Source organism: Parambassis ranga, chromosome 19, assembly GCF_900634625.1.
Source record: "Parambassis ranga chromosome 19, fParRan2.1, whole genome shotgun sequence".
In the NCBI taxonomy this organism is placed as follows: Eukaryota; Metazoa; Chordata; class Actinopteri; family Ambassidae; genus Parambassis; species Parambassis ranga.
Genome location: NC_041039.1, coordinates 7,808,227 through 7,835,862, shown reverse-complemented (window position 1 = coordinate 7,835,862; position 27,636 = coordinate 7,808,227). Strand labels below are relative to the sequence as shown.

Genomic DNA, 27,636 nt, shown 5'->3' with positions numbered 1-27,636 from the left:
TCATCCCATTAAATAGCTGTTATCACCCAGTTCTTATCATCCCATCTATTGGCCCACATGTCCACCAGGACATAATCAAATGACATATAATTGTGTTTTTTAAACTAATAGTTTTTTTTAGCAATGTCACATGATCCTTCTTTTGTAATCAGAACTGAATCCATAGCAACAGTCTGTTCTCCAAAAATATCAGAATGTTGTGACAGAATTACTTGACTGTCTTTACCTGTTGCATTAAATGTCTATTATTTATATCTCCTTTATGATCTCCTTGGTGCTTGTGTTATCATCTCCCAAACTGTTGTTATTCTTTGTGTTATCATACCAATAAATGCTTGTTAACACTCAGCTGTTACGAGCAAATTTAATAATAGTAAATACATTAATTCCCCACCACATGGTGGCACTAGGCTGGGGGTTAAAGCTTCACCATATAAATTTACTTACTAAACTAAAAAGTATATATAAAGTATCTATATTCTGAAATATAATTTTTAAAAATCCAGGAAGCATGTTTCAATATAAAAAATATTTATTTTTACACATGTACAGTCAGACATATTCATATATTCCAGGTTACAAATATTTAGGTTATAAAACGTACTGTATTATAGGTTTGTGATCCAACCTGGCACATTTACATACATACAAAATAGACTAAAACACTGTCAGTTCTATAAATATTTTGTTTTAAGATTAAAAAAAAACACATACTGCAGAGGTTACATCATCTTCGAAAAAATAACCATTAGGTTTAAGAGAATTCAGGGCATCAAGACATTTTCTCTGCAAAACATCACCTTTCAAAGTGCATAATGAAAAATCATTTGTACACATTTACACCGCATATGATTGTTAAAACCGTGACACTGTGTATTTTCCCTTTTTGCTGTCCACCAAATGATGAATGGTGGTTTTTATTCCCACAAGGCTGTTAAACAGAATTTCACACATCCAGTGTGGGCAGAGCTATCAGTGGATCATTAGAGTCTGTAGAGTGGCTGAGCATAACAGTTCATCTACTTCCATCACAGGCCTTAGAAAACAAAGTGCATCTTCTGCAAACTGAGGCATACGTTTGGATTTAGCAGAAGTACTCATTAGGTGGCCCTTCAGTCCTGGCAGTGGCCTCTGAGTCCACACTGGATCTGGCTGAGAGCAGTCTGTTGGATTCATCAGGATTCAGCCTTGTCAGATACTCGCCTTCCATGCCTTTAGCTTTGCCCCCAGGACCGAGGGTCTCAAATGTGACATATGAGTCCTGCATTTCTTTGGACTGCCTCCCCAGCAGCTTTTGGCAACGTTTCTTTAGTGCCCCGCAGCACACAATCAGTGTCAGGGGGACAGCAATCACACATGCTACTGTTATGACCACCACATTAATGAGCTTCTGAGTGCCACTGGCACTTGCGGCCTCATCTGTTGAGAAGATTACACACTGCTCCTTTTTCGGGATCAGGCCTTTTACGCAAACACAAGCAATGTACTTTGTTTTTGGCACAAGGCCGTCAATGGTGATCCGATTCTTTCCAGCACCCACATTGATCCGACGCATGTCTCTCTCACCAAATATAGCATAAAGGACACTGAATTCTGTGGTATTTGTGGCAGTAGGGGCTCGCCAGTTGAGAGAAACGGTGTGGTCAGTGTCACCAATCACCTTCACAGAACGCACTATCCTTTTCTCAGGGGCTTGCTGTAAGGATGAGGCATTAGCTGCCAGGTTACTCAAAGCATCCACCTCCAATGGCTTTTCAGGGTCTTTGCCTTGGCCCTGAGAAGAAGCATCATCAGAGACACTGTAGCTCTCAATCTCATATTTCCCAGTTGCACCTTTGCCATTAAGGCGTTCGATGATGGGCTGGGCAGCTGTGGTGGTAGGTGGAGGAACATATCTGGCGATAAGCTTCTCCTGGTACGCCGCTCTCCCAATGCCACCAGCTTTCTTTCCTCTTCCTCTCTTGGAGACACCACCACCTGCTTCCTCTGACCGAAAGGAGTCTGTGATTACCAAGGAGATGATGGCGTCTGCAGTGCCCACAAAGTTGGTGGCTTTGCACACATATTTCCCAGAATCTCTGTAGGAGACTGCAGGCACACTCAGGATTGACCAAATAATGCCTTCCTTTGAGATCTCTTGTTGAACTGAAAAAATAACAAAGCAGGCATTCAGAGAGTTAAGCAGATAAACTCCATTCAGAATAACTTTAATCTCATTGACACCTAGATAAACAAACAAACAGATGTGTTTCTGGCTCACCTGTGCCATTTATTTTCTTGCCATCAGCGCGGCTCCAGGATAGTTCGGGTATGGGGACTCCAACTGTGCCACAGCGCAGCAAGACGTTGTTGCCCAGTGAGCTTCGAACACGGGCCACAGCTGTGTGCACCCGAGGGCTCTGGCATCTCTGCAGCTCTGCCTCAGTGAAGAGAACCCCTGATAGGCTCTCAGGATCGGAACACTTCAGCCTGGTGTCTACCAGGGCCACTGATGATGAGGGAGATTTCTGGAACTGGACCAGATCATAAAGGCGACAGTCGCACAGCCATGGGTTGTCATGTAGACCTGCAGAGGAAGTGACAAAACCTGTTATTGTGTACAGTTTACTTATGTAACACTGTTATTTTAAGACTGGGCACTAGATTTAATCTGACAACTTGACACACTCCACATGGTTAACTATAATTAGACTAATCCACTCAAATTCTGCTGCTGTCACAGAAGTAGCCGTCATGAAAGGCAGCTTGAAATCTTTTCAGTATTCTAAAGTGTCAGCTTGATTCTTACCCAGAATTCGTTTGGAAGAATCCGCATCTTGGGATGGCTTCATGCTCAGCCACATCATGAGGACATCGGCAGCGATGGTGGTCAAACTGTTGCTGGATAAGTCCAGATAGGTGATGTTCCTTATGTAAGTGGTGGCCTCTGCAGGGATGGTGGAGATCTTGTTGTTGTGCAGGTCGAGGAGCCTCAGGTTGGGCATATCGGTCAGAGACTCCCAGGGGAAGGAGGTGAGGGAGTTTCCGTCCAGCCTGAGCTCGTCCAGGTTGTAGAGACCTCGAAAACTGTCAACACTCAGGGAATTGAGCGAGTTGAAAGACATCCAGAGGAACTCCAGATTGTTGAGGTAATGGAAGCTGTCGCTAGAAATCCGCGTGATTGCTGTTTTCTCAATGCGCAGCTTTGAAGTGTCGATGGGGAAGTTTGGAGGGACCACAGTGATCTCTGGATCGTTGCAAAGCACGCTCCTGCAAGAAAATAGTAAAATATAATCATTAATACTATGATATTTAACAATACATTTCTGAAACAATTTTATTGCTCTATGTTGAGAAAACCGTAGTAGCCTATTGTTCTGTAACAAGCAAAGGAGATTAAAGAGCAACTCCTTAAGTTAATCCTCCACTATACAGAGTGACTGAATACAGGAAAATCAATTCTGCACGCAGGACACAACAACAGACTTGTGCAAAAAAACCACTCTAAATGTATTTACCTTGCTTTTGATCCATCACTCAACTTGTGGAAGAAGCAGCTGCACTGTGCAGGACAGGAGCTGCTCATCAGAGGAAGAAAAACTAAAGCCAAACAAAAAGCAGCAGCAAAATGTCGACTCATTTTTTTCTCCTGCAAGCAGCTAAACACTATGCAGCTAAACTACAATTAAAAAAAAATAAATAAATAATAAAATAAAATAAGGCTGGGTGCTGCTGGGTCTAATGGGACAACAGATGCATCGTGGTGGCTTGCAGGCTCACAGCACCACACTGCTCCGCCTGGTCTGAATCCTCAGATAAAAAGGATAGGCAGGGATTAGAGGAGGACTTGGGTTATTTTCATTCACACGATTAGGCTATTGGTTCCTGGAAGCTGATAGGCTGCATGGTTTTCACTTTTATTCTCAAAGAGGAATTTGTCAATAGTTAATTGGACGGTAAATTATTAAACAAATTTGGCCCCTTTTTTAATGATAAAAAATTTAAAATAGATTTTTGTATATTTTTTTCAAAACCTTTGTTACAATACTGCCATGTTTTTTCTTCCCAAGACATTTTGTTCCTGCTAATAGCAACACAAACATAGATCAAAAATAGATTATAACTTATATGAAAGCACAAGAATATCTTAAAAATCATTTTCTGCCTTTTGCTTGCATGTTTTCATGTCCTCAGACTGTTTTGTTTTATATTAAATATTTACATTTACATGGAAAAATAACTATAAACAGTCTGCATGACGTTAAAACTTCCAAAAGCAACTCGTGACCACAAGATGGCAGTGGAGAGTAAAAATAGATAACCAGTCAATAGCACCAAATAAGGAGTAATTACATTAGAGTCTCCTCGTCCAGCTGATCAGATGGTGAACATTTCTCCTTTTTTAGGTGCAGAATTATGTTCTTTATAGAAAAAAAAATCCTAGATGTAATCTTTAAGTCTTCTTGCTGTTCTGTATTTTGTGCCTTGTCTTTCATTCAGTTAGAGTGCGTCTGTGTCTGATTGGATGACAGATGTGTGTCACAGTGTGGGTTTTTTTCACAGGTGCAGAGGTTTTAAAGACACACTGAGGATTTTCAAATCCTTTAATCCAGTCATCTCCCTGTCTCTTAATTATACATCTTTGTTCCATTTCTCTCAGGAGGCCTGTCCCAGACAGGAAGACCTGACTGACAGACTCTTTCCCTGTGTGACCTCAGTGGGAGTGAGAGATCTCAGATTAGGGCGTCGCTTTTAAAAAATGATGCTGAAAATGTAGAGGTCAGTCTATCATTCTCTCAGTTACTCTCAGTCCTAATGTCTGGTGACGGCAATACTTGCTGCTGTTTTCAGTGTATGCTGGTGCAAATGCAGCTTCAACACTGAAACCTTTGTTTCACTGCAAAACCAACAGATTATGTTTGTGTAATTAACCATTTGCCAGTAGAAAAATATTTAACCAGCGTAAAAAGAAGCTATATTTAAGTCAGCTGTAGGCCTATATGGATAGAGTCCAGATCTTGCTAGTAAAAAAAGAACAGAAAACAAGGCTTCTCAGGTTTAGATTACAGTTTACAGTGAGTGTATTCATGTTGAGTGGGTTCAGACCGGCTCTTGTTTCATCATGCTCAGCTGCAGTAGATTAACAGATTGTCGCATGTTGAATGTTGAATGTTTTGAATTGTATGGCGTCACGCCGCTCCGTCGGCTGCTAACAAACGCATTCATAGGCCTCTCGTTCGGATTAAAGTCAGCAGATAAATATTCTGATATGAAATCAGCTGCTCCAGATGTGAGCTGAGAAACATCAGCATCTCTGCATGTGTGACAGCAGCTGACGCAGCATCCGCGCTGCAGCTCTTTTTATTGCTGAGCTTTCAGGACAATATGGGTTGTTTCAGAAAAAGGGTATTAGAAGTCCATTGGGACACATCATTACTTCATAGTTAATGAGTTTGTGGTAATCTGCACCAGGATTAGTGGTGCAATCAGACCCTGCCCAACTGTTACATTTTAAAAGGCTGCTACGAGTGCCAAAGGTCACTTCCCTGCTGTCCTCATTTGTCCAGGTCTCATTGATTTTCTTAACTGCCTTTTTACACTTAATGTGGCTTAAACAAAAAAAACAAGCATTCTTTTTTAGTTATCTGTAAGGAATTGTGTCTAATTACCCAAACCTGAGTGGAATTACAATAAAAAGCTATTTACAGCACATGGAGAGTAAAGCAGGAAGTTGATGGAGCACCAAAGTACAAAGTCTTTCAGTAGAAACTCATCCACTGCTTGTTTATAGAAATGGGAGTCTGAATGGTTTGGGTAGGAAATGTAAGAGTAAGTAAGAGTTTGAAGCAATCAGCAACTGAACTTGATAACGTCACTTAAAGTTTGCCTTTCGTCAGACTCTTGAATAAAAATGAGGTTTGTTTTCTACACTTCATGTATTTACTCAGGCACACACACACATATAAAAAGAATAACATTAATTTAAAATACAATTTAACATAGATCTACTCAACTTTTTAAGTGAGTGTTATTCAGAACTGATCCGGATATGGAGGGAACAGCCCCCCTTCATTGGAGGAAACTTCAGGATCACCCACTTCAGATAAAAAACAACATTTCCCATGCTTCCATTCTCTTATCTCTCGCAAACATGAATTAAGTAACAAATGCTGGCCTCCCTGCACATAGTTCTGCGCGACAAAACTTTGTTTTTAGCACAAACTTGCAGAAAGTTTGCAGAAGTCTGCTCGTTAGGACATTCTTCAGAGGATTGCTGCGGGGGTTTGTTTCACTAAGATTAGTCTCTTTATGCTTTTTCACGTGAAAGAGCCTTTATAAGGCGACGCTTTGTTGAAGACGCTTGTTCGCACAAAGGCAGGAACACCACTTGGAAAGTTTTGTTTGTGCGTTTTAAAAAATGGCAGCGTATACATTACCGGAGGGATTCACGGAGTTTGACATGTTTACATTCGGCACGGCTCTTCTTGTTGCGGGTGAGTGGACCGAACAAAGCAGGAAGACGTGTCTGAGTTAAAGGAACAGTTCATCCCAAATTCTAATAGTCCTAAATTCAGCAATTCTGAAGCACTGATAGTTGTATTGACTATTCAAATCAATGTATCTGTTTACTTTTATGTTTTATTCTAAGGTACTTTTATTTTACAACTGATTAAAGGGACTTCTCTTTCATTCTTTTTTCTTCCAGGCTTGCTTGGATTCTTTCTCAATGCCATCAGCATCGTGTCTTTCCTCACAGTGAAAGAGATGCGAACTCCCAGCAACTTTTTTGTGTTCAATCTCGCCTTGGCTGACATCAGCTTGAATATAAATGGACTCACAGCTGCATATGCCAGCTATGTCAGGTATACTGGGCACTGTTATCATTATAATTCTCAATGGAATCCCTTAAATCCCAGCATTTAATATTATCCTGCACATGGTAAATAAGAAGCTTCTGAGCTTCATAATCCAAGCCTAAACCCACTTGTTCAGACATTTCACAAGCAGATCTGTTGCCATGGATTTTCCTGCGTGCTGGAAGTTTGACTCATTTCTTTGTCTGCTATAGGACCTGGCCATTCGGTCAGGAAGGATGTGAATTTCACGCATTCCAAGGCATGATAGCCATCCTCTCCTCCATCAGTTTTTTGGCTGCGGTTGCGTGGGACAGATACCACCAGTACTGCACCAGTGAGTACAGTGAAGTTCACGTCATGCCATACCGTCATAACCCCACAGCATAGAAATCGTCTAACAACCAGCCTGGTAGATAATCTGCACTGTGTTTTTGTATTTTTTAAACTTTTAAATAGCTAATTATTGATTGCACCTTAAATCTGCAGTCATCAGTTTATCTGGGTCATCAGACATTTGCTGCTCGGAGCAGTTTTACTCATGTTTGGGTTTGTGGGCCTCGGATTGTGTCACAGCTGTTGTTTGTTTTCCTACATTGTACATCATTTTACTCTGCAGGACAGAAGCTGTTCTGGAGCACGGCGATGATGATGAGCAGCATAATCTGGATCCTCTCCATCTTCTGGTCTGCCGTTCCTCTCATGGGATGGGGAGTCTATGACTTTGAGCCTATGAGGACCTGCTGCACACTGGACTACACCAAAGGGGACAGGTGGAGTTGTAATAATACATATTTGCATCAGCTGACGCTGTAAATGTCTTTAGCAACTATCTGCAATATTCCATGTTACTTCCTTTTCATACAGGGACTACATAACCTACATGCTAATGCTGGTGGTGCTGTACCTGGCATTCCCAGCTTTCACCATGATGTCGTGTTATGACGCCATCTACAAACACTTCAAGAAGGTCCATCAACACAGGGTACATATGCCGCACTTTTATAAAAAAAAAAAAACTAGCATGCAGCACAGTTTTTACTTCAAAATTCACTATGCTGTACGCGGCACAATGAACCTTCTCTTCTAGTTTAACACCAGCTTGCCGTTGAGGGTCTTGCTGATGTGCTGGGGCCCCTACGTCATCATGTGTGTCTACGCCTGCTTTGAGAATGTGAAGCTAGTCTCTCCAAAGCTACGAATGGTGAGTGCTGTGTGGAAATTATACATCAAACAACTGCTCATTTCCCTGTTTTATAGGGAAATGAGCAGTTTCATTCCTGATAAAAGCAGTCTGGCTAAACTGCTTGTTACAAACTCCAGCAATCTCCCAGCAACAGGTGCTTCTTTTGTTTTTTTTGCAGCTGCTTCCAGTTATTGCAAAGACAAATCCAATCTTCAACGCTCTCCTCTACTCATTTGGAAATGAGTTCTACAGAGGCGGTGTTTGGCACTTCCTCACTGGACAGAAGATTGTTGAACCAGTCATCAAGAAGTCCAAATGAAACAAAGCTTAACCATTATCTGCTTGATAGGTTCCATATATGTACACATACTCAGATGTTACAGCAAACATCCCTGAGCCATGTAGATCTGTGTAGAATTGTGTAACTGTAGATGAAACCAGGGACAGTCTCTCTCCGTTTGGAGCTGGCGCACCACCTGATGCTGGATTTTATGTAAATCTACAAATTGTGCTGCAGTTTTTAAAAATGTTTGCATTCTTGGTGCTCCTCTGTCCACATTTAACAACTCACAATAAACACGGATGTTGCTGCTTCTCTACCTTTCTATTTATTTCACAGGTGACATACTGTATATAGTATTTGTCAAATATTACTGTGTGCTCCCAGAAAAAAAATAATTCTGTCATTAGTTTTAATTATTTAACGTATACGATAAATGTATCTTACTGAGCCCTTCATGTTTGTAGCCCCTTATGACATCATAAAGGAATAAGCTCCATACTTCCAGCTGCTTAAAATGTGTGGATGCAAATTAGCTACATTAATCTCAGATTATTACCCTTAACCTGAATTACTGAACAGTGGAACTGATATAAAATATACACTAAATTGGCATTTACTTACAAAGACTGTTATGCAACACATTTGACACACCTAGTGCACATAATCGCATTTTTAGGTAGCTATTAAGTATAAATGTTATCCCTGCTGTCAGTGACTTTTTCCCTTTCTGGCCATTTATGTGCCACCTTTTGTGACAAGTGCTGCAGCACCAGCGCTGAAGAGCTAAATACATCCACTTCAGAAATAAGCCACAGTGAGATAAAGTCTTTGTTACACTAACCCGAGTGAGTGACGCCTCTGCCAGCAGGCCGGTCGTCAGCAGGTGAAATCCTCTCACTGTCAATGGCAGCCTGAGGCCCTAATGACAAACAGCATCCAGAAATAGTACTGGTGGCTGCTTAAAATTAGAGTAACAAGCTACTGCTTATATTGAACTTCAGTGTTATCAGGTCTCAAAACAAATGCACAGATCAGAAAAATAATGAAATGATTCCAATATTTTCTATTAGATAGAAATGCTAACATTTTTCAGTCTAAAATATGAAAAATGTATAAATTACAGACAGTCAGGGTCCCCAGACCAATCCTACAGACCTGATGATATTATCATGCAATGATAATATTGACATTTAACAGGCTGCCATGACATTTTGGCTTCATGTTCCACTCAGGTTTTTTAATCCTCTGACTGGGGTAAAATGCAATTGCTTCAGCTGTACTATTTTTCATGTTATCAATGATTAGCAAATGTAAGCATGCTAAAGTACAAAGATGAACAGTGTAGCATGTCTGACATTGCATGTCTGCCTTTCTGACATTGTGTTTTTGTATGTAATCAGTTAATAATCATATATCTCTATTGTCTTTAAAACCCATAGAATATATATCAGAATAATTGTGCAGCCCCTTATGATGTCATAAGGGGATAGCTGACTGCAAAATAATTAATTTGTAATGGATTTTAAAGTGATCTGCACATTTTGGGGACACCTAGTGCTTACATTAGCTTGTCACAAAGTGGTATACTATAAGGCCTTTACATTTGTTATGTAACCACAACAATCAGTGACAAAAAAAAGTCTGGAAAGCTAACTTGTTATGTTGTTATGCAGCCTACTCTTTAGTGCGGGATGTCCTATTTGGCATTATCAAGTCCTTCCTCAAAAATCAACTGTTCCTCATTCACCTGAGGTTATCCTGGGCTTTTCTCAGGAAAGACTGAAGAATCCAACAGATTAGCATTACATTCTTGGAAACTGTTGTCCTGTTGACTGACGTCTGATTAAAACACAGCATGCGTAGACTAGTGATCTAAATTGGTCAGAGCTGCAGATAGAAATAGCAACAGGAAGTAAGGAAGAACTCCTTGTTACAGACACGTTTAGCCTCATTGAGAACAAATAAATAAATACGGACTTTTCCTTCAGTGAGAGTCAGGATTTAGACTCCCACAAGGTGAGGTGAAGGTGTGCCAGGCCTGTGTGCTTAAATACAGACAGTGTGTTAAATATAAAACTGGTCACTGACAGATGGTTTTAGAAAAACAAAATCTATCCCCACCACAGATGTTACACATGACATGTTCAGAGAGATTTAGTCAATCATAGTCAGACCTTAAAACAACAAGGACAATCCCATCAATGCTTCTCTGCCTTTGCAATCCCTCACATGACCACAGGAGGGTGCATAGCTTTTTCTTTCTTTAAAATGCCCATTCAGATAGTATTGACTTAGGTACGTTTATAGTAGTCTGATGCTCAAGTTTTAAAGTTGACTCATAAGTATAATTACATAAAAAAATCCCTATTTTAAACTTTAGTCAAAGTTGCCATGTACAGTTTCAGTTTTGAAGATGTCAGCTTTATATTATAAAGGTCATAACTGCTTTTACAGATAGATACACTTCTGCAGAAAACATCATGACCTGCCACAGATGCAGTTGGATTATATTTTTTACAAACATTAAATACCACAAGGCCTTGGATTGAGCAAGAAAAATAAACAGTGTAAAACCATCTGAGGTCAGCTGAGGGGAAAACCCTGTTTGTATAAACTCCCACATTAATGATTAACCAAATGATGGCCCTGTATGTTTATGCTGAATATTATCCTTCATATACAATGAGTCCACAGGTCAGGAAGGATACATGTCATGTGATTCAACAAAACAACATCTAAGCTTATGTGTTACATAAGCCTTCTGTGTGTGTGTATGTAAAATGAAGACCTACAGGGAGCGCACTAGGCTCTCTGTGGTTTCTACGTAAAGTGAAATTGGAGCACACACTGTATGAACACTGCAGCTTTTTTTGAAGGCTTTTTCTTTCATACTGTCTTCACATCAGAGAACCTAAACCAAGATATTCGAATGAGTCATCAGAAATCATCTGCACAGTCACTAACCCTTTCATCAACACATAGGATATCCAAAGTCAGGGATCATTTCTTCACTGTGTGATCAGACTCCACCTGTTGAGGAACTATCACACATCCCCTCTGGCCCCACCACAGACACCCTCACAAACAGCACACATGTAGAGAATCACAGAGGGCCTGTTGAAAGGTGGAGTGATAGAGCTGTGTTGAATGTCATCTTTTCACCACAAGAGGGCAACAAAGCCTCTCTGTTCAATTACTGTAAATAAGTATAAACAGACACAGTGTCAGATTAGAGTTTATGGTTTTCATTTGTGATTTTATTGTGTCAGTTTAAACAAAAATAATAAGAGATAATCAGTGGGGACATGCTTTCATTTTAATTTGTCTCTAATTAATAAGCAAATTTCTCTGTCCTGTCTGTGTGGAGGACTGACACCAGCATGTTTGCAAGCCTTACAATATGATACTGAATCTGAAACCATATCTGTATAAACCAAAAAAATGGTATTTGTTTATCCTTGGTATTGATACATGCCTACATGCTGTTATAAGGGATGAGATAGCAAACATACATAATGAAGGCCCCTAATCAACCCATGAAGATGTCGAGGGAAACTTTGCATCATTTCCAAGAAGTTTTTTCTTTATCATTGATTTAAATATTACAGTTCAACCAGCATCTCTAACATCTGGTCAAGTGTAAACAAATACACTTTAGTGAAGGGTAGTAAAGTCATAAAATACAGTGCAAACAGAAAAGCTGTGAAAAAAGTAAACAAAGGCTCTTGATCTTTGTGATGATATAGAAACATAAACAAACATGTTTGACATGTTGTATAGACTGTGTGTGTAAATATACAATATATCAATTTTCTTTAAAACAAATCTTAAAAACACTATAAAACTCCTCTCTCTGCAAATGACATATCTGTATAATAATATATCAGCAGCATGGCTGCATTGTAAGAGTGTGATATAAAGAAGTGCCAGGCTGCTCTCATTAGAGAAATTGGTCAGTTATTTTCTGTGGTGTGTTAATCCTGCTGTTGGTGTATTAATGTTGTGTTTTCTGCTGCAGATAATCCACTGAGCACGCTGTCTGCTCAAAGCATCATCCCATACTCTGTTCCACCACAGAAATATATGCAATAGATGTACTGAAAGGAGTCATATACAGTAAATCAGCCTACTTTTTTTCTTTTTTGTTATGTTTATTACTGTATTAGTAGACAGTTCTGGAATATATTTTGGACTATATAAAGCAGTAACTATTATCACTAAAATCTATATTTAGTTACATTATTTCACTACAAACAAACATGGGAGATTAATAATACTGATGTATAATTCAACACATAAGAATTTAAATAATACTTCATGCTTTTGTAAATAGGCTATATCATTTAATATATAAATTTACCCTATTTTACATCACTTCTCTTATCATGATTTGATTTGGTTTGTAAATGTCCTAATAAGTAGAAGGCAAGAAGGAAACAGAACTACAAACTCCATGAGGCATGCAGGTAAAAATGTCGCTCAAATAAAAGTGAATGATTATTCGCATGCGTTCACTGCCCTCTAGTGAGAAAGAGAATTAACAGCGTAACGTTTAAGATGTGAATAAAATAAATTAATCTAAAATATCATTGAATACAAAACCAATACATAAATAAAAATTAAATGAGTTTTAAGGTTCTTGTATGTACTTACAGATTGTCACCACAAAGTGTCGCCCGTGTCTAAATCAACGTGGATCATATCTGCACTTTAATACAATGGGAGCTGTGTGCGTATTTCCCGTTATATCGTACATCTGGCTTTGTGGCTTCACTTTGGAAATATATTAAATAAGTGAGTGGTAAATAATTGGGCAATATAGTACTTTTCTTATGCAAATATATGTTCTATATAACTCCTCTCCTGTCTGACATGTTTCTGTAGACATTGATGACTGTAAATATTATGCAGTTCAGTTGGTGCACTGTTAAAAGAGAAATAATGACAAAATATTAGACTTTACTAGATAACCAATATACTAACTGCACAAATATTTAAAAAATATTCCAATCTGTAAATTCAGTGGCAAATTGTGAGTTTTCAGGTATTTTTATTTCATCTTTGTCACGTTCAGAGTCTGCATGCTGCTGTCTGATTTATTAAATTATGTTCTTATATCTTTCAAAAACACCAACGTCAAGCTCCTCACTGACCATAAACAATAAGACTTTTTTCCATCTTCGCTCTTGCAGTGCTCACCGGCTCTTATTGGTTGAAGTGATTGCTGCCATGGTTGGAAATTAACATAAAGAAGGCAAGTGGCGAAGAGATCCACTTGGGGGCAAGCTGGTGATGCGTCATAGCTCTTGGTGAAAAGTGGAGACAAAAAAGGGACTAAAATAGCGCCGAACCTGCGGGTTAATGTGCATCAATGGCCACGAAGTCACTAGTGGTCTCAGAGCAGAGAGCAAAAGTGCCACAGGTGATAGGAAGTATGAACGCAGGGGTGAGAGTGTTTGCGCGTCCGAGGTGTTGCAATTAAGCAGGGAAATCTCTCCAAACACAAGTTTGCCATGTGAAGAATCGAGGCCGAAAAGTCTGCAAGGTGCAGAAAATCTACGATTTCACCACGTCACTTCTCGGGAGATCATGAAACAACATCGGATGTGGCTGAGCCGAGGACAAGTAGACGAAGCTGAGGAGAGCCATCTTCACCGATGAAGCAGCCAAGTTCCTCTGCACCTCTTCCTTTACGCACAGGCTAGGTGAGGACGGAGAGCATTACATCAATGTAGACAAAACACCAATGAGTCATCCGAGGTGTTGAAAGATCGGCAGCAGGCGGGAGAAGCGCAACTTCAATTCTGACTTGAAATCACTTTTTTATAAAAAGCACACCATGGATGGAGAAGGAGGACCCTCCGGGCTGGCCAAATCAGCCGCCGTAAAGCTGTCCGAGATGGGCGAAAGAACCAAGCAGTTAGGCACCGCGATGAAGGATCCTCACCAGCAGAGACGGATCATATTAGTGATTGTTTGCGTGGCTCTCCTTTTGGACAATATGCTCTACATGGTGATCGTGCCAATTATTCCAGACTATCTTGCTGATCTGGAGAGTGAGCAGTCAGAGCACGTCCACGTAGTGATGCACCCCAACAGTTCAGCCAACAGCACAAGCCAAGACAAAAGCAACAAGGACAATTTAGATGTCCAGATAGGAGTACTTTTTGCATCCAAAGCCATCCTCCAGCTGCTAGTTAACCCGCTGTCGGGAACTTTCATAGACCGGGTGGGATATGACATTCCACTTTTAATCGGACTGACTGTCATGTTCGTCTCCACCTGCATATTTGCTTTCGGGGAGAACTATGCGACCCTCTTTATGGCCAGAAGTTTGCAGGGTCTGGGGTCTGCTTTCGCGGACACCTCTGGACTCGCGATGATAGCTGATAAGTACACGGAGGAGGCAGAGAGGAGCAGGGCGCTCGGCATCGCTCTGGCGTTTATCTCTTTTGGTAGTCTGGTAGCGCCTCCCTTCGGGGGTGTCCTGTACGAGTTTGCGGGCAAGAGGGTACCCTTCATCGTGCTCGCCTGCATTTGCCTGGCGGACGGCTTCCTCCTGCTGACCGTGATCAAGCCCTTCTCCAACAGGACTAGAGAAAACATGCCAGTCGGCACCCCCATATACAGACTCATGATTGACCCGTACATAGCTGTGGTAGCCGGGGCACTGACAGTGTGTAACATCCCCCTTGCCTTTCTAGAGCCCACCATTGCCAACTGGATGGAGACCACCATGCACTCCTCTCAGTGGGAAATGGGACTCACCTGGCTCCCTGCCTTCTTCCCTCACGTCCTCGGTGTGTACATAACTGTTAAACTCGCAGCACAGCATCCAAATTTGCAATGGTTCTACGGAGCTGTAGGCATGGTAATCATAGGCGCGAGCTCCTGCACAGTCCCTGCATGCAAAACTTTTGGGCAGCTTATTGCACCTTTGTGCGGCATTTGTTTTGGCATCGCTCTGGTAGACACTGCGCTGCTGCCCACACTCGCATTTTTAGTGGACGTGCGTCATGTCTCCGTGTATGGTAGTGTGTATGCTATAGCAGATATTTCCTATTCTGTCGCATATGCTATGGGTCCTATAGTTGCCGGGCAGATAGTGCACAACCTCGGTTTTGTACAACTTAACCTGGGCATGGGTCTCGTCAATGTGCTTTACGCACCAGCCCTGTTGCTGCTGCGCAACGTGTGCCAAATGAGACCGTCCTACTCAGAGAGAGATAACCTGTTAGAGGAAGCTCCGCAAGGGCTGTACGACACTATTAAGATGGAGGAGAGGAGAGGTAAAAAGAAGGGCTACAGTTCGGCAGGGAACTGCCTGTCAGTAGATGAAAACGGGTTTGACCCCTTCAAAGCACAGCGGTCCTTGTCAGAGGAATCGTCCGGTCCGGAGTACACTTAGACCGGACAAACACCATTCCCCTGAGGAGATTTGTAGATGAGACAAATTATAATCTAGTGGTTTAAACTTTTTATGTGAGTACCGACGTGCAATATTCAAACACCCAATCACCAAAATCATGATTGTGTGACCCAAAGTTTTTCTTTTTCTTTCTGACTGTGATTTCATTGTGTCGAACAAGTCGATGTTTGTCATGGACGTTTTACTGGAGTTTTGTGAGAGATTTATCAGCTACTGTGTGTATTACTGAATATTACAAAAAAAATTAAAAAGACGATATAAACGATATAAATATATAAATGTGGGACCAACTATAAGCAGCACATCCCCCCCCCCCTTACACAAAATAGCATATATTTTTAGTCTGAGAACTTTTTTACTTGCACATCAAAAGCCTGTTTTTATTTTTTTAGTTTAAAAAAATGTGGATTTTTATTTTTTATTTCCTGACTTTGCGGCCTGTTTACTGTTTCTATTATGTTGATTTGTAGTTGTTTTCATGTTGTACATTTGAAATTACATGTATCATAATAAATGGATTTTTGTACATATGTGGATATAATGCACAATGTAGATTGTTAAAAACATACGTGGACCTCTACAACGTGTGAGTGTATGCGCGCGCAAGTGTGTATGAAATATTTTGTCAGGACGTAGCTAATGAAGTCAGTCTCCTCAAGATGAACAAACGTGTATTCATTTAACAATTGTCGTTTTAATAAATCTCTGTTTGGATCTGTGTGACGGTCTGATTTCACTTGTTCTTTTAAAAATAAAAATAAAATCATTCTTATATTTGAAAAGTATTAAATGTAGAGGAAAATCAATTATATTCTCCCAATCCTGGATTCTAGTTTGGATATAATTGTGTGTAAAATAAGAAGCAAACACAAATAATGGGTAAAACTATACTTATGATGCACATTAGCCACAACGTGAAACCCCCAAATGAGCAATTTAAAACTCCAGAAGCAAAAATAGATTTATTTTCTTCACACAGGTCCATCTCATGTTGCTTAACACCACACTCAGAGACTTTGCTGAGGACCATAACTATCAGCTCTGTTGACCCGCGGTGCCTTCACCTCTGAATGACAAACAAAAAAAAGACTCTCAGCCCCTTTTAATATTAAAAATATCTTCAGATATAGGTGGGAGGGTTGTAGGTGAGGGGGGTAAGCAAGCTGTCAGATAACATGTTCTGCGAATAGATTTCGATGGGAGGAGTTTCTTGCCTCAAGGGTGGGGGGGAGGAAGGTAAACGCAAACACCTTCAGCATATTTTTCCACGGTGCGCTTTAATGTGGAGTCACAAGCCTTATGGCGCGCCGCGCGGGGACGAGGGGAGCGGTCCATCGCCTGTAACGGAACTTTACTCTAACAACATGGACTTTCACTGCGTGGAAGGACGCGGAAGGAAACTTCCACACTTCTCTGACCGAGAGCTACACTGATCAGGTAAGGACTTTATATCTCTCCCCATGAGAGAGGACGACTCTCTTCTTTAAAAACACTACATAAGTCTTCCTTATATAGTTTTACCCACAGTTTCTTTAAGTTAAGATGTTTTTAAAATGCATTTATTTATAAAAAAAAATTATTTTTGGCTTTTTAATTTTTTTTAAGAAGAAATGGATTTTAAAAAAGAGCTTTCGGGATGCGTCTCCGTGCATGGTGCTGAGCGATGAGACGCAGCTGGAATTCAAGGGCAGGCAGCAAATTGCATTAGGCTGCACAATGATGACGAATGGAAGGCTGCGGGCTCACTTTCAGACATGTGTAGCTACATTTCTCAATAGGCCTGCTTTTATGTACTGCGCTGCCTGCTCTTTCTATTAAATATCTTTACATGCTCTGTACAGGGAAGTCTGAACTCAAGTCCTTCTGCAGAGGGCTCCCACATTATTTTCCCCTTTGACTGGACAGAAGTGCAAACATGCCAATCTTGGAGAAAGAGACAGCCAGAGACCGGGACAGCCAGGTATGAAAACATGCTCCAAATGTAGTGTTTCTGGGAGGAGCGCTGTCCGTGGTGCTGAAGTTGGGAAACTACCGATGCTGACTTTCAGCACCACTGACAGCGAAAGCTCCACATCCTGACCACTAGGGGCGACAATTGGACAGTAGGCCTTTAATATTTGAAGGCTATAACACCTAATTAAAGACAGTGAGATTTACTCTAGGTTTGTACTCTAACACAGAGTATTCTCTGCTGTGGTATTACTGTGGTAACATTAGCACAGATCTTCTCCTCATGTCTACGAACATTACATTCATATTTCACTCATTATTAAAAACTTGGCTTAACAACAGCATGCAAATGATCACACATCAGACAGAGCAGACTATCAATTTGCATTTTCTATCCTGAAAAGAAAAAAATTCCCCTGAGACCAACAGACCTCGAAGCATTTCAGATGAATTATTAACTCAGCCTCTAATGATAAAAGACAACACAAAGGCAACATGTGAGGGAATTTAACTAATGAACACTAAATCACATTAAGTTGTACAGCTCCTGTCTTTCCATTACTCCTTTACTAGTCTTGTTTTTATGACATTAGGTGCTGCCAAAGGTCCCAGTGCCCCCACTCAAACAAACCCTCGACATGTACTTAAAGTGCGTGCAGCATCTAGTGAAGGAGGAGCAATTTAAGAAGACAAAGGCCATCGTAGAGAAGTTTGGAGCTCCTGGAGGCGTCGGAGAGCTTCTCCAGAAAAAGCTCTTAGAGAGGAGGGACAAAACGACCAACTGGGTAAACCACTTAGATGCTCTTTGTGGCAGGTGCATTAATGAGGAAGAGAACACATGCATTTTTCTTTAGGAGTTCCTGGATGTTCAAAAACTAACCCAGCCACTTCAACATAATAGACGTACAACATAATAGACTAGTGAAAGAACCGTGTTTTTAATCAATCACACATCTTTCTAAAGATTTATCTGAACCTTTGCTCATCCTTTGTTACTTTAATCTTCCCATCCAGTGCCTGTATGATCGGTTAGTCCACAGCTCATCCAGCACAATGAAATCTATCACACTCCCACACTCACAGAGGCTCACTCCCCTCTCCTTTTCATCTGGCAGTGATACACTGTAAGGTTTTTATTTTTCACTCCAATGCCCACAGGTCTTAATCCTGAAAGTAATACCTTGAAAAGCTTAATGAAGCAACATTCCTCAAAAAGAGTGTTCCTGTGTTTACATTCAGGTGTATGACTACTGGCTGGAGGACATGTACCTGAACAACAGGCTGGCTCTGCCAGTCAATTCCAGTCCTGTCATGGTGTTTCCTAAGCAGACCTTCAGAGATCACAAAGATGCCCTCAGGTATGTTGTAGATGTTTGGCTCTGCCAAACTCCCAACAAAATACAATTTAAATGTCAAAAAGACTCTTCCTACCATTGCTGTCATTCTTTTGTTACAAGATGGTTATGCCATAAATTTAGACTAATTACAAGTAAATCTGTACCTGAAAGAGAAGCTGCAGAAACAGAAGCATCACGTACAAAGGATCACTGTAATGTGTCCTGAAGTTGTCTTGAAAACATCCACCCACACTGACAATATAGTCCTTTTTAGCTCTTCAGCTGCTGACAGTGTTTATATTCTTCTCAGTAGACTCAGATTAAGATCTGAAATACAGTCATGGAGAGAATCTCTGTCCATTATTAAATGAGCCATGGTCCTCCAGACATTACACCGATCCAAACAGCCTGTAACTCAACATTAGCCTTTGTCAGCTCGTGCCACACTAACTGAATATTTCCAGAGCACCCCAAAGCAGCTTGTAATCTACTGACACGGTCACTTATTAGATTGGGAGTGACAGGGCCAAGCTCTCCACAGAGACTGCTAGTCAGGCCTCATTTAGGGGTGTGGCGCGCTGTGGCTGCCTCCCTTTGTATTGATCTGGCTTTGAACATAATAACACCAAGACAAATGACATACAACATAAGACCTGACAAGGCACTGTGTTTTTCCCTATTTGCCCACACAGCCCACTCGCACATACAGACGGGAGCTCTCTCTCTCTCACGCAGACAAACACACACAGCTCATGCACTGTATCCTAGTAATTTACCATAATGTGATTACTGTTAGTCCTTTGAGACATGGCAGTACATCTAATTATAATCACCGGCCAGGCCACTGTGTGTTTGCCTTTCTTTACACATTGCCCCATCTCACTCTTTTAAGGTTTGCTGCTCGTCTCATCAGAGGAGTGTTGGAGTATAAGGCTCTCGTTGATGGGTAAATTCAACCTTTAATGGATTACCTGCCATCCTGGATTTAGAATGAAAAGTATAAAAGTATAATCTGATGTGTGTACCGGTAATAATGTCTCTCAGGCGCGTGCTACCAGTGGATTTTGCTCAAGGGCAACTAGCCGGGACCCCTATGTGCATGGAGCAATACTACCGCATCTTCACCTCCTACCGCTACCCGGGGTTGAAGACAGACACACTAAAAGTCCAGATGAATGCAGCCTCCTCGGCGCCAGAGCACATCATTGTGGCGTGCAAGAACCAGGTCAGGACTCTGGCCTTTAGCGAGACATTTCACACTCTGAGAGGGGGCAGTGTCCTGCTTATTTGAGAGAGCAGATGAGTGAATGTAAGGATGCTTAATCAGATTTACGAACATATATTTTATATATCACAAATAACAGAGGGTGTTTGTTTATCCAGGATATTAAATACAAATTAAAAATAAACAGCCATCAACTGTTTCATCAACTGTTCTTGCACCATCAACACAACATCTATTTGATCTTTTATTGAATAACCATGCGACTGATTGTATCTAGAATTTAGATTTCTCCTAGAAACTGACCTGAGACCACTGTGCCAAGATGCTATCCAAGGATGTCTATTTAAATATTTAAACTGGCCAGACAATTACACTGGGGCTGGCTAACCAGGAAGTACCAAACAAAATTTGGCACAGTTTTTTTGCACATGGCTGCATCTGAAGCAAGACCTAAAAAGAAAGAACAAGCTGTCATACTAAAGTCTAAGCTTGAAACGATAAAAGGATAAAGCTATAAATTGACTAATCTAAATTTACAAAATATACAAATATAAACAAAAATTAAACTTTAACTAAAATACACTGAACATTCTACACTTACTGTTGCAACAAAACAACCATGACCAGGATCTCTGAACTGCAGGTAAAAGACCTTAAAAACTATATGATAAGTTAAGTTTTATGTGGTTTCAAATCTTCCTACACATATAAACCAATGCTGCCAATACCTCTCTCCCAAGAGCCCTCCCCTGGAAATGGTTCCAGGAACCCTTTAAGCTGCAGTACATAAAGGCTCATCCCTATGGAGATATGGAGAGTTAATTTAATTACTGCTGATTAAATCTGCCACTTTGCCCGAGAGCTTCCTCGAGTCTCAGGTTTAAGTGACCGCAGCAGAGGAGTTATTTTGTGGTTAGAAATGACCAGTGTCCTTATTCACTGTGCAACAGGCTAAAGTAAAGGTTGATTTGATCTATTGTTTTTTTTAAATGGCAGTCAAAATGGCAACCTTCTTCTTTCAAACCTCATCCCATCTCCTTTTACTTTAGGCCACAAACATCACCGCTCCAAAATGTGATTATTCTAATTTATTTTTCTCCCTAGTTTTTCGTGTTGGATGTAGTCGCAAATAGCAAGCAGCTCAATGAGATGGAGATCTTATCCCAGCTGGAGAAGATCCTAAAAATGTCAGAAAACGCTGAGGAGAGACTTCCTCCTATTGGCATCTTGACATCTGATGGAAGGACAGAGTGGGCACAAGCTAGAGAAGTGCTAACAAAAGGTCTCTGTCTAGCACATTCATGTTATTTTTAATGATACAAGATTTGGTTCACCTTTTTCCTTCTTTCATCCAGACCAAACCAACAGAGACTCTCTGGCTCTGATCGAGAGCTGTCTGTGTGTGGTGTGTCTGGATGAGCCCAGTGGCCTGCAACCTAGCAATACAAACAGAGCCCTGCTGATGCTTCACGGAGGTGGCCGTGAGAAGAATGGTGCAAATCGTTGGTATGACAAGTCAATGCAGGTAGGGCCACATCCCAGACAAATGTATCCTTCATGGGTTTAAAGTTTGGACCAATAATGAATCCACCTGCCCTCAGTTTGTTGTAGGAATGGATGGGGTTTGTGGAGTGGTGTGTGAGCATTCACCATTTGAAGGAATCGTTCTGGTTCAATGCTCTGAATACCTGATGAAATATATGTAAGCAGGCCCACTGCAGGAAGATATATCCACCCACTGAAATTTCAATGAATGCTGCTGAAGCAAATCTTGTTTTGTTGTGAACAGAACAGCAAGTTCTTGCAAGACGGCCGAGTCCTCCAGTGTCAAAGTGCTTCCCGCTCCAAAAAGACTGCTCTGGAAATCGAGTCCACAGATCCAAGGACTCTTAGCAGCAGCTGGAGACAGACTCCAGAGGTAACAAACTACACAAACTACACTGTACAAGTACATTGTTGGACAACATGTCATCTTTTCTGTTTCTTCTTCAGGCTCGTGAACAATCTTGACATGGATGTATTCAAATTTAAAGCTTATGGGAAAGAATTTATCAAAAAACAAAAGATGAGTCCAGACGCCTTTACTCAAGTAGCCTTACAACTCGCATTTTACAAGTAAAGTATATCCTATATGCATGTCCTAAATAAAAGAAATTTATTCAATTGTGCTGCCCCTCATATCTGTCACATCCTCAGATGCACTGGAAGACTTGTGTCCACGTATGAGAGTGCGTCCATTCGCCGCTTCCAACAGGGCCGAGTGGACAACATTCGCTCAGCCACCACTGAGGCTCTGGCCTTTGTGCAGTCCATGACAGATGAGAGGGGAACTTTCACTGTGAGTCATTTTTCTTACTTTCACCCCAGTCACTAACTCCCATATTACTGCTCATCATAGCCGCTTAAATAAAACAGATGTGACTGGCCAAACCTGCAGCCTCCCAGCTCAAACAGATGATATCCCTGCAGAGTTAGAGGACTGATGAAATATGGCACTAAATATTTTTTACTTCTTCAACAGGACTCAGACAAAATGAAACGACTGAGAGATGCAATTAATGCTCAGACGAATTATACAATTTCAGTAAGTATTTAAAATTGTTATTATCACAGAGAAAATTTTATATCAGCAAACTCATTATTCTCATATTAATTATGTGCTTCTCTGTACAGTAGCCTACATTACCCAAAATGCAATGTACATTGCAAGTAGCTCAGAAAACCACAAGCTTGACCAGACTCAAGTTAGCAATTATTCTGCTTTCAGTTGCTGCTAAGCTAAGCTAAGAAGCTAAGCTAAGAAGACTCAAAATTGGACAGTATTTCACTGGCAATGAACCTTTTTTCAGGCTATTACAGGAATGGCAATAGACAATCACCTCCTCGGCCTCCTGAGGATCGCAAAGGACCTCAACATGGAGAAGCCGGAGATCTTCTGCGATGAGACATATCTGACCAGTAACCAGTTCATCCTCTCTACCAGTCAGGTAAGATCTAATTCAAACTCGCAACATTTTAGCATTTTAAATCCTGTGCTTACAGTTGTAGAAGAAAGAAGTTCAAAGAATTTGGCCAGCATTTAAACATTTGTTGTTATTGAAATCAAACCTGCTAATGTTGGTTTCTTTAAGGCACATTTGTAACAAGTAAGAAGCTTTATAGTCAATTAAAAACCCCCAAAACAAATATCTAATGGAGAGGCCTCTCAAGAATTGCCATTAAACACTAGAAACGTCTGAATGCAACACAACATAAGTTTACAAAATGCACATTGCTAATTAAAGTTTATGCTGGTGTTCTCTGGCTGTTACAGTCCTTATTAATTGGAAACCTTGTCAAAATCCATGGCCTTCAGTAGGCAGTCTATACACTTAAATTAGTCTGTGTGTCTTATCCTGTAATTATTACTTTTATCTTATACAATGAATAGAGGTATGTGTGCGTGTATGTGCGTGTGTGTATCTGGTAAGTATTTGGGGTGAGGTTTTACTTCTGAAAAGCACTTTGTGTTACAAAAGTTTTTACTGAAAGGTGCTATATAACAAAGTTTGATTGATTAATACCATTTTAGGATTTATCTGTAGCTTTCCCGACAGCACTTGCACCCCACACTTGAAATATTTACTACCTTTTTTAATTCAGGCTTCCAGCTCCCCACCTAAACAAGTCCCACACTCAACACTCCTGCATGGGCAATATACACCTGCTGTGACATAGGTGTAACCTCTAAATCATATAATGCTGCATTAGCATTAAAACAGAGCTAATGCTAACTAAAACCATTTGTTTGATGTGATGACCATGGTAATTAAGTAAATAGCAAGACTACAGACATTGCAAACTCCAAATGTGTGCATTTATTTTCAGATTAAAATGAGCTGCAGGCACTGAATGTAATGACCACACACCCCTCTAATCTAATGTAATCTCATTTTAGGTTCCTACCACCATGGAAATGTTCTGCTGCTATGGCCCAGTGGTGTCTAACGGCTATGGTGCCTGCTACAACCCGCAGGCTGACCACATCATCTTCTGCATCTCTAGTTTCTGGGAAAACACTGAAACAAGTTCGGCCGTTTTTGTTAAAGCCCTGAACGAAGGCCTGCTGGAAATCAGGGACCTGTGCAATAGGAGCAGCGTCACGGCTACCAAACCAGCCGATGGCAGCCGGGGAGCCGGCCAGCCTCATAAATCAGGGAAGTAAGCGACTGAGAGAGAGAGACACTGTAGTTTAGATGCCCTTATGTGTTTTTGTGCAATAGTGTTCACACCACCAATTACAAAGCCTTAAAGTTCATATATATTAAGTGTAAATATATATGTATATTAAAAAGAGTGGTTTTCTTTTGGATATGTGGGGACAACAGAATGATTTCAGGGCCTCACACAGTCACCCTGCTTGACTTGGTAGGCTGACATTAGCTGGTCTGCTGCCTTTAGGAAACAGAAGCCATGGCCGCTTAGTAACACTGATGTGAGAGTCAACTCCTCCATCAGAGAGTGATTCAAGTAAATGATCCCAGTATTTATCTTAGATGTACAATTTCTGACAGAAAAAAACGCCTAGAGTAGATTTAAGTGAAATTATGACATCCTGTAAATGTGAACCTCTCTTTGTGTGTGCCATCAACAACACTCTGTATTTAAACATGTGTATTTTTGTATCGTGTTGACTCCATGAGTTTGCCAAAGAGGTTGTCCATATGTGTATGTGATGATGCACTTTAAGGTATTTAAAGATATGAATGAGTAACATGGAGAGCTGTGTGTAGAAGGAAATGTAATATATTTTTAGTGGCATGTGTGACGTGTTGTTGCTCTGTGTGTGTGTGTGTCTGTGTTCTATGTTACAGCAATAGGAACAATAGAACTGTGCTAAAAGCAAGAGAGTCCGGTGGTGACTGAGGCATACCACTGTGTTTATGTATATATACTGTAAGTGCTTAAAGGTAGAGTGAGGGTAGTGATGTACTGTGCAATAACACAATAGTGTAAAAAGTGCAGTGACAGTATATATATATATATATATATATATATATATATATATATATATATATATATATATATATATATATATATATATGCCAAATGAGCTCAATAGATGCACATAGCTTATTACAGTGATTCATGGCTGTCATGCATGATGTTTTGGTCTCAAACAAAGTGTAACTGTGACTTCCTCTGTATATGGTGTTCAGTCTGTGGTGGCTAGCAAATCAAATCAGTGCATATTTGTAGAAGATCAGTATTTCATCAGCCAAAGTGAATGTGAACATATAGATCATTTCAAAGGCTATAACTGATGCATGTTTATTCTTATAACAGCTGTATTTTTATATGTCCACAATGTGAAAGTATGAATAAAGTAAATATTGTCAAAGGGAATACAAAATGCCTTAAAAAAAGTACTGCAAACTGTTTTCCATACCTCCTTTCAGACGTACAGTGTTTAACATTTTACCTCCGATGATAATTGTGTTTCTACTTGATGTTTGTTGTCTAATCTGTGTGGCAAATGTAAAAAGTATGTAATTTGTCACATGTTGTACTGTTGAGAAAACAAATACTAAATAATCAGGCTGTTATATGTAATGCTCCATGACAGTTTTTTGTGTAACACATTATTGACGGGAGGGAATAAAAGTAAAAAAAAAAAAAAAAAGCTCCTTTATTTTTTTAGGCAAAGCAATATTTTGGTGACCATCACCTGTTGAAGCTGTAATAAAATAATAAAATATGTCATGTAGCCAAAATGGATATGCAATTCCACAAATAAAAATATATATTAAGTGTAACTATGTATTTTTTGTTATTGAAGCATTAAGAGCCATCAATGAAAGTATTGATGCCGCTGTGTGTTTATACCATTTGTACGAATTGTGCAAGAAAATAAAACTGAATAAACAAAGCACCATTCTGTATTATTCAGTTGTATACCTCCATACCAAAGCCTCTATTCTCATAAGAGTCCGTGCTGTAGTATGGAAGGTCAACAGGCTTTTTCCACCTTCATGTTTGAGATAATAAGACCAAGTTTGGTTAGGACTTGCCGTAGTTGTTGGCCTCGCATGCCAGGGTGTCACCTCGTTTGACCCAAATTAATAATATTCATAACTATCCCATTAGCTCCTCATTTTTAAACATAAAGGCAGTAACTAACTAACAACAACCAAAAACACAATTTTCTATCACTTTCTGCATCATAATGCTTGGTTGATGTTGCTGCAGAGCATTCGATTCAAACAATGACAAACAGTCTCACTTACAGTTGCATGCACATGGAATTGTTTGCATTGGGGTATCTGTTTGCAGCATGGCCACTTCACTGACACACTCCCAACAGATGGCCTCATTTCACTGGCATCTGATAGGGTCTTTAGGGAGAAACACAAATTTAATTCTCCATTGGTTAAACTGCTGAACCAGGTCGACCAAGTGGCCAAAAGCATTAAACATTTAGCCAAGCTTCCATGAAATGGTCCAATTAAATTTGGAATATAAAACTGGCTGAAAAACTAACCACAGACAACAAGGTTTTTTTAAAAAAAAAATGGCTTTATACTGAACTGGTAAACTTTGCTAAGACTTGACTTTACATCACATTTCATAAACCGTTGTGCTTCATTCAGTATTTCCAGAACTGCTGGGATAAAAACAGCACACACGTCTGTGCACAGGTCTATTGACAGAACATTCAGTTGGGTCATTGAAAAGGCAGCGCCGGCAGCGACCAGCGCCTACCGTGCATGAGGAGCAGCTTGTGACAAGACTTGGCGTCAAGATCAATGGCGGAAGCCCACCTGGAGACGGATGACGAGAGAACATTACCACTAATAAGCGTCTGCCACGCTGCAGACAGAGTCAGGGCCTTACCTGCTGGCTGCTATCGACTGGAGAGTGGAGCAGAGGAGAGCGGAGCTGTCCATCCACATTCCCTTCTCCATGATCATGGGACCACCAGAGAAATAAAAGAGAGTGTCAAAGCAGAAGAAGTGTCTATGAAAACATATTTAAAGAGTGACAGAGTGAATAGGGCATCATTTACAGTTGGACCATGAACATGTCAGCTCTCACAAATCAGCATGTCTTACAGTCCTAATGAGCATCTGTAACCTGTAACACGTGCACATGAATCCCAAACAGTTACGACTAGACTCCACAGAGCAGCCAATTAGTAACACCGAACCTGTCATCACATCATCAATATTACTGGGTAATCCAGAAACCTGTGCAATGATCTTTGAAAATGAAAATGAGTTTGACATTTTCCCTTTCAAAGCAAAACAGGAAAGAACCATCCCCATTGTCTCGTTTTTCAGATATTGACATTTAAGAAGAATTACACTGCCTTTCTTACAATCTTTCAATTAAGCCTATATTTTATCTGTCTGTC

The 27,636-nt window shown here is 40.4% G+C and overlaps 4 protein-coding genes across 4 annotated transcripts; 3 read left to right on the top strand and 1 right to left on the bottom strand.

Moving 5' to 3' along the window:
• Nucleotides 1-771: 771 nt before the first annotated feature.
• Nucleotides 772-26,591, bottom strand: lrit1b (leucine-rich repeat, immunoglobulin-like and transmembrane domains 1b). The gene is made up of 5 exons (XM_028431450.1): nt 26,510-26,591; nt 3,498-3,579; nt 2,789-3,249; nt 2,261-2,566; nt 772-2,145 (listed from the first exon to the last, which is right to left on the bottom strand). The coding sequence occupies exons 1-5, from the start codon at nt 26,556-26,558 to the stop codon at nt 1,085-1,087; spliced, it is 1,959 nt and encodes a 652-aa protein (XP_028287251.1). The 5' UTR covers nt 26,559-26,591; the 3' UTR covers nt 772-1,084.
• On the top strand, nt 6,108-8,618 carry rgrb (retinal G protein coupled receptor b). Its single transcript, XM_028431453.1, has 7 exons — nt 6,108-6,473; nt 6,686-6,842; nt 7,049-7,170; nt 7,453-7,606; nt 7,701-7,818; nt 7,924-8,037; nt 8,198-8,618. The coding sequence occupies exons 1-7, from the start codon at nt 6,398-6,400 to the stop codon at nt 8,336-8,338; spliced, it is 882 nt and encodes a 293-aa protein (XP_028287254.1). The 5' UTR covers nt 6,108-6,397; the 3' UTR covers nt 8,339-8,618.
• On the top strand, nt 13,795-16,164 carry slc18a3b (solute carrier family 18 member 3b). The gene has a single exon (XM_028431452.1). It carries the CDS (start codon nt 14,142-14,144, stop codon nt 15,708-15,710), a length of 1,569 nt encoding a protein of 522 aa, XP_028287253.1. The 5' UTR covers nt 13,795-14,141; the 3' UTR covers nt 15,711-16,164.
• On the top strand, nt 16,995-25,242 carry chatb (choline O-acetyltransferase b). Its single transcript, XM_028431451.1, has 15 exons — nt 16,995-17,168; nt 17,573-17,691; nt 18,275-18,466; nt 18,921-19,039; nt 19,911-19,964; nt 20,063-20,243; nt 21,348-21,525; nt 21,599-21,768; nt 21,845-21,945; nt 22,033-22,161; nt 22,236-22,358; nt 22,440-22,581; nt 22,765-22,827; nt 23,093-23,230; nt 24,181-25,242. The coding sequence occupies exons 2-15, from the start codon at nt 17,647-17,649 to the stop codon at nt 24,445-24,447; spliced, it is 1,902 nt and encodes a 633-aa protein (XP_028287252.1). The 5' UTR covers nt 16,995-17,168; nt 17,573-17,646; the 3' UTR covers nt 24,448-25,242.
• Nucleotides 26,592-27,636: the final 1,045 nt, after the last annotated feature.

Coding starts and splice junctions, on each gene's coding strand:
- rgrb (XM_028431453.1), top strand. CDS start 6,398: ATGGCAGCGTATACATTACCGGAGGGATTCACGGAGTTTGACATGTTT. Junction 7,171..7,452: donor ATACCACCAGTACTGCACCA/GTGAGTACAGTG, acceptor TTTACTCTGCAG/GACAGAAGCTGTTCTGGAGC. Junction 7,819..7,923: donor AGAAGGTCCATCAACACAGG/GTACATATGCCG, acceptor CTTCTCTTCTAG/TTTAACACCAGCTTGCCGTT.
- slc18a3b (XM_028431452.1), top strand. CDS start 14,142: ATGGATGGAGAAGGAGGACCCTCCGGGCTGGCCAAATCAGCCGCCGTA.
- chatb (XM_028431451.1), top strand. CDS start 17,647: ATGCCAATCTTGGAGAAAGAGACAGCCAGAGACCGGGACAGCCAG. Junction 19,965..20,062: donor TATAAGGCTCTCGTTGATGG/GTAAATTCAACC, acceptor AATGTCTCTCAG/GCGCGTGCTACCAGTGGATT. Junction 20,244..21,347: donor TTGTGGCGTGCAAGAACCAG/GTCAGGACTCTG, acceptor TTTTCTCCCTAG/TTTTTCGTGTTGGATGTAGT.
- lrit1b (XM_028431450.1), bottom strand. CDS start 26,558: ATGCTGCAAACAGATACCCCAATGCAAACAATTCCATGTGCATGCAAC. Junction 3,580..26,509: donor AATTCCATGTGCATGCAACT/GTAAGTGAGACT, acceptor GTTTGGCTTTAG/TTTTTCTTCCTCTGATGAGC. Junction 3,250..3,497: donor AGTGATGGATCAAAAGCAAG/GTAAATACATTT, acceptor ATTTTCTTGCAG/GAGCGTGCTTTGCAACGATC.